Genomic DNA, 5693 nt, shown 5'->3' with positions numbered 1-5693 from the left:
ATGCTAAATGCCACTCTGCCCTTTTATTTCAACCTCACCATGTTTCTGGACATTGGAAAGTATCGCTACCCAGTGTTTGTTTTGTGTTTCCTGCTGTACATGTTTATTGTAGCCGCTAATCTGGTCATCATCCTGGTGATCATGAAGGAGAGGTCGCTCCACGAGCCCATGTTCATTTTTATTATGTTCCTTTCCGTCAATTCTCTCTACGGCTCCTTCGGCTTCTTCCCCAGATTTCTAGGGGACCTTCTGTCTGACAGTCATTTGATGTCCCGTCCGGCTTGTTTCACTCAGATTTATGTCATTTACACCTACGCCTCGAACGAATTCACCATTCTGAGCATCATGGCGTACGATCGCTACGTGGCTGTGTGTCACCCTTTACACTACCGCAGCAAGATGACGCCCAGAGTTGTCTCCAAACTGGGAGCGCTTGCGTGGATCTATCCGGTCTTTCCCATTGGAGCATGTTTCTATCTGTCCTTCCAACTTCCCTTGTGTGGGAATAAAATTCCCAAAGTATTTTGTGCCAATTGGCCTGTTGTAAAACTGTCCTGCGTGACAACTTTCATGAATAATCTCGTTGGCATGTTGGTCGCGATAAGCACCATAGTTTTGCCCTTGGCCTATGTTCTTTACACGTACATACGCATATTGCTGGTTTGTAGGAAAGCCTGCTCTGCCTTTAGGGGCAAAGTGTTCCAAAGCTGCCTACCGCACATTGTCACATTTGTCAGTTATTCCATCACTGTGTTTTGTGACGTTGCACTGAGCCGCTATAATCTGGAAGAGTTTCATCCGTTTGTCGCTGTAGTTTTGTCGCTTGAGTTTGTGCTGATTCCTCCGATTCTGAACCCTCTCGTATATGGCCTCAAACTCCCGCAAATTAAGAGATGTATATTAAAAATGTTATCATGTTAAGAAAGACTCAAAATTAACCTTGTAGTTTTATTTGACTTGCATTGATTTTTATTGAGGCTGCTCAAAAAGTGAGGTCATTTTGGACAGAAAAAAACCCAAAAAACCTGTTGATTTCTATGGTTACTACAAACACTCTTAAATTTATGTTTATTATATTTTACATGTTGTATAATGTTTAAAGTCCAGTTTCAGGTTTTTTCCCTCCAAGTGAAATTATTTGAGCCACATGGAAAAGAAGGTCGTCCAAAATAGAATCTTGAATCTCAATGGCACTTGTGATGGGGCCCAGTTAAATAAAAAAAAAAAAAAATGTTTATACATAAACATAAACCAAAATATTGATTACAACATTTTGAGGAGGGGAATGACAAAATGACCTGGTAACTGCTTCTAGGTATGAATGAATACACAATATGCTGACTCAATATGAACTTGCCTACTTGGAAAACTAAATAAAAAGATAATTACATTTTGTTAATATTTGGGCATATCTATTGTTTTCTAAGTCAAATAAGAAATTAATATTTAGAAAACAATAAATAACAAAATCTTAAATGTGATCTCTTCTGTGAGGTACGGTGGAAGTCAGGGTGATGAGGCTGTTGACCAGTGGGTGGTTAAGCAGCTCCACACACGTGGATGTCCTACCTTGATAAAACCATAAAACAACTGTGTTAAATTGAATGTAATACCTCACATCTCATTAAATAACATTCTGTGCAATGCATCCGTAGTAAGTGACAAAGTTTAAAAAAAAATAACACTATGACTTAAACTATGTCTTATATCAGTCACTTTTGGGCCAGTGTATTAACCTCAATGCATAATTGCATTGCATTGCAATGCATAAATATTATGAAGAAGTCGCATTTTCCGTTGCCTATCTTTATGAAACCATAAAACAGCAACTGGCCTTATGGTAATGGGAAGTGGCTGCAAGTAATGCCACGGCAACAATTAAACACTACCAAATGAACAGAAGGTCCTATGGTGGTGACTTAAATTAAACACATACACTATGTAAATGGACTGCATTTTATATAGTGCTTTCCAGTCTTTTGACCACTCAAAGCACTTTACAATACATGCCTCACATTCACACACCCATCGATGGTAGCGACAACTGTGCAAGGTGCACACCAGCTCATTGAGAGCAACTTACCCTTCATTACAATATATTAAGCAGATGCTTTTATCCAAAGCGACTTACAATTGTTCAAACACCGACGGATGCAGCCATCAGGAGCCTTGCTCAAGGACACTACAGCATGCTAGCAGGAGGAGCCTGGGATCAAACCAGCAACCTTTAAATCACGAGCCCACCAGCTCTATCGCCTGAGCTACCACCCCCTTCCGCTTCAGTGTCTTGCTCAAGGACACTTGGACATTCTGCCATGAGGAACAGGGATCGAACCAGGAATCCTCTGACTACAGGGTGGCCTGCTCTACCTCCAGCGCCACCGTCGCCCACGTTTGTACAGAAGTGAAAGAAGTAGTCGAAAGCCACACCCTAGTTAAAGTAGATATCTTTCTTAAAAACTACTCTGGTAAAAGTAAAAATCACTAGTTAGGTTACTATTTGAGTAATAGTCTTAAAGTAGCTGATAGTAATGTCAAAAGTAAAAGTAAATCCTGTGGAGGGAAAAAATGCCAGACTTTTGCTTTTTTTTTTTTTATTGCTTATTTTATTCTGGTTGCCAATATTTCCCTGTTTTTCAGTAAGCATAAGAGGCACTTCATTTGGTAAGACGAATATTTCACTCACATAACAAAGCATTTCTTGTAAATATGGCCACGGGTGTTCGTCTCCATCATAGCAGGGAGAGCACCATTACTCCTGGAGGAGGCCATCGCTCTGGGCGTGGCTAATAGGACAACCTATTTTCTGTTTTATAAATTTTTTCCTTCCATCAATTCCTGTCGCTCTCTGATTGGTCCGTTCGACCTCTGAGGGTGGCATTTGTGTGCAACAGAGAGTGCATTTTAACAGAGAAAAGGAGACTCGGGCGGAGTCCAAGTGGCGATGGATAATACTGGATTTAACAAAGTGCTACTGGCAGAGACCCTTGTCTCAGGAGTCCAAGGCAAATCAGCGTTCTCCACTCTTTTCGGCTGGTACAACTTTCGCCCACCTCCGTTCGGGTTGTTCGGTTCCCCAGCAACCTTACAGAGACTCATGCACCGCGTCCTGTGCCCGCATGTAGCATATACCTCGGCCTACCTAGACGACATAATCATTCACAGTGACACCAGGGAGCGGCATATGCAGCATGTCCCTGAGGCGGGCTGGGCTCATCGCCAACCCAAAGAAGTGTGCTGTGGGATGGAGGGAGGTACGGAATCTGTGGTATCACTTGGTTGAAGGCCTGGTCGGACCCCAGCTTGATAAAACCCCTGTAGTCGCAAACACGCCGAGACCCAAAACCAAGAAGGAGGTGAAGCAATTCTTGGGGCTGGCAGGCTACTATAGGAGGTTTGTCCCCGACTTTTTGGAACTAACCAGCCCCTTGTCTGACTTAACTCGAAAGGGTGCTCCAGATCTGGTCCAGCCGTCAGAGAATTCCCAGCAGGCATTTGTGAGAGTAAAGTCAGCTCTCTTTGGGAAGCAAGTGCTGTTTAACCCTAACTTCTCTCTCTCTCGCTTTCTGTCTGCAGACTGACGTGTCAGTCTTGTCTCTCGCGCTCTGGGCGGTGCGGGGTTTGGGGGGAGTCGGCTGTCGGCCGAAGAGCTCGGCCTAAGTTGGGCGGTAGCAGTATGAGTTGGACCAAGGGGTGTGGTCAAGCACCGACTGCAGGGAGTTCAACCTTTAAATTGTACTACTTTTACACACACACAGAGACATCAATGTGGAGGGGGCATGTACCAATGTCTACTATCGAAGAGGAAATCCTAAAATCGCTGACGTCACTTCCGTAAACAACAAGGATATTTCAGTTTCACTTGTCTCTGAAAACTCTGTGGTTTACATATTACATGTTTTATACACACACAGAGACAACGTTGTGGAGGGGGAGTGTCACTGAAGTCACCAACACTTCCGTAAACAAGACGAGGCTCCGGTTTCACTTGCCTGTGAAAATTCCGGTTGATGAGGAGAAGCGGGTGAAGGATGATCTAAATCATATCTAAATCATAAACAGATCTTAATCTGACCAGTGCGATAGATCCAAGTCAGTTTAAGCAGCGCCCACTGGACTTTATTTTTTGTGATGATAGTCGCTCAATCTGATATTACCCCGGACTTGGAGAAAATTTCAAACAGCAGATTTCAACCCGAATGTGACTATGAAACGGAATATTGTCAAGAACAACCGGAAAATAAATTCCACTTTTATAAAACATGTATATTTTTACTGTTAAATAAAAGCTTTTTTCAAAACAAGAATACGTTTGTTTCCTCAAAACACAAGAGCAAAGCAGTGATTGGCCCATTCCGCAGTATGTTAAGGAGCCATGTGGCTTTGGCTACCCCATTTGCATTCTGGGAGCTGGGTGAATGAAGCCAAGTCTCTGCAAAACTTTCAAGGTGATTATCTCAGAATCCCAGTTTGCCACACCCTTCTAATTAACAAGTCATATCATTAAAAGTATTTGCTTTTTTTGCACAAGTGACACCCTGTTTGTAAAGCTATTTAGTCTATCTTCAATAATGTTTGAATTTATCAAGGGCATCAGGCTAAATATGCAATTTAAAGTTGTGACCTTCAGTGGCACATTTTGAAGGTACGTACAAGAGGCATGTTAACATTTTGCAACCGTAGCCTGCACAGTAGAATGTAAAACATGAACCAATTCAGGAATATGAGTGAAACATCCCTAAATCTATATGAATGTATCTCTTGTACAGAACACAACAGTTAAGTTCAAAGGAGAAAACAGTGAGTGCTTTTATAAAATTGGCTTTTTAAAAACTTGACCTTGTAGTTTTATCTTGACTTGCATTGATTTTATTTGAGGCTGCCCAAAAATTGAGGTCACATTTGATTAGTCAGAGACTTTAGGGGGTAAAAGAAAAAGTAAATGATTCTCAGCACAAGGTATTTATGTTGGTCATGTTGTCCAAAATTGAAATTACACCATTTTGACGACGGGAAGGACAGAATGACCTGGTAACACCTTCCAGTTCTGATTAAATACACAATATCCTGACTCAAATATGAACATTAATAATTAAGCATATCTGAGACTTTCAACTGTAATTAAGTTTGCCTTCCTGTAAAATAAAAAAGTAAATGAAGAAATTATTATTGAGATTAAGGAACTTACAGTATATTTGTACATTCTACTCACTACATTGTTTCATTGTAAGGTATGTAATTGATATTCGACTTTACAGTTCACCGTTTGTTAGAATATACTGTTTGGAATCAACCTTAATAAATAATAAAAATAAATAAAAAACCTTGATCCTCACCGTTGAGAATGTTGATAAATCCTCTCGAGCTCTCTGTTATATTTGGTGACGTCAGCACCGTTCTTTGGGATAAAGACAATCGACGCAGCTCTGCCGTCCCCAGATTCTGGCTCCCGACCATCGAGCTCTGGCAGAGCGTCACGAAACCCTCCTGGGAGTGGTAGGAGCTGCAGACCAACTCTAACACAACCAAGTTTGACGAAAGAAAAAGATTGATGAACAATCCTTTGTTTTTTGATCAATGTTTAACTTACTTTTAATATATTTAAGAGCTCCTTTTTTCAGACCAATTGCCGAGAAAATAGGGAACAAGCAGAACTTTCTTCTCTCGCAGATTGACAGAAATTGTTTGGTTAA

At 41.2% G+C, this 5693-nt stretch overlaps 1 protein-coding gene across 1 annotated transcript; it reads left to right on the top strand.

Annotated features, from left to right (window-relative positions):
• On the top strand, nucleotides 1-921 carry LOC307244244 (olfactory receptor 51G2-like; the record flags this gene model as incomplete). Its single annotated transcript, XM_080019368.1, has 1 exon — nucleotides 1-921. One exon carries the CDS (start codon nucleotides 1-3, stop codon nucleotides 919-921), a length of 921 nt encoding a protein of 306 aa, XP_079875494.1.
• Nucleotides 922-5693: the final 4772 nt, after the last annotated feature.

The sequence above is a fragment of the Zeus faber genome (assembly GCF_960531495.2).
Source record: "Zeus faber genome assembly, chromosome: 18".
Classification (NCBI taxonomy): Eukaryota; Metazoa; Chordata; class Actinopteri; order Zeiformes; family Zeidae; genus Zeus; species Zeus faber.
The sequence above is the reverse complement of the archived record's forward strand: the minus strand, read 5'-3'. Positions and strand labels throughout refer to the sequence as shown.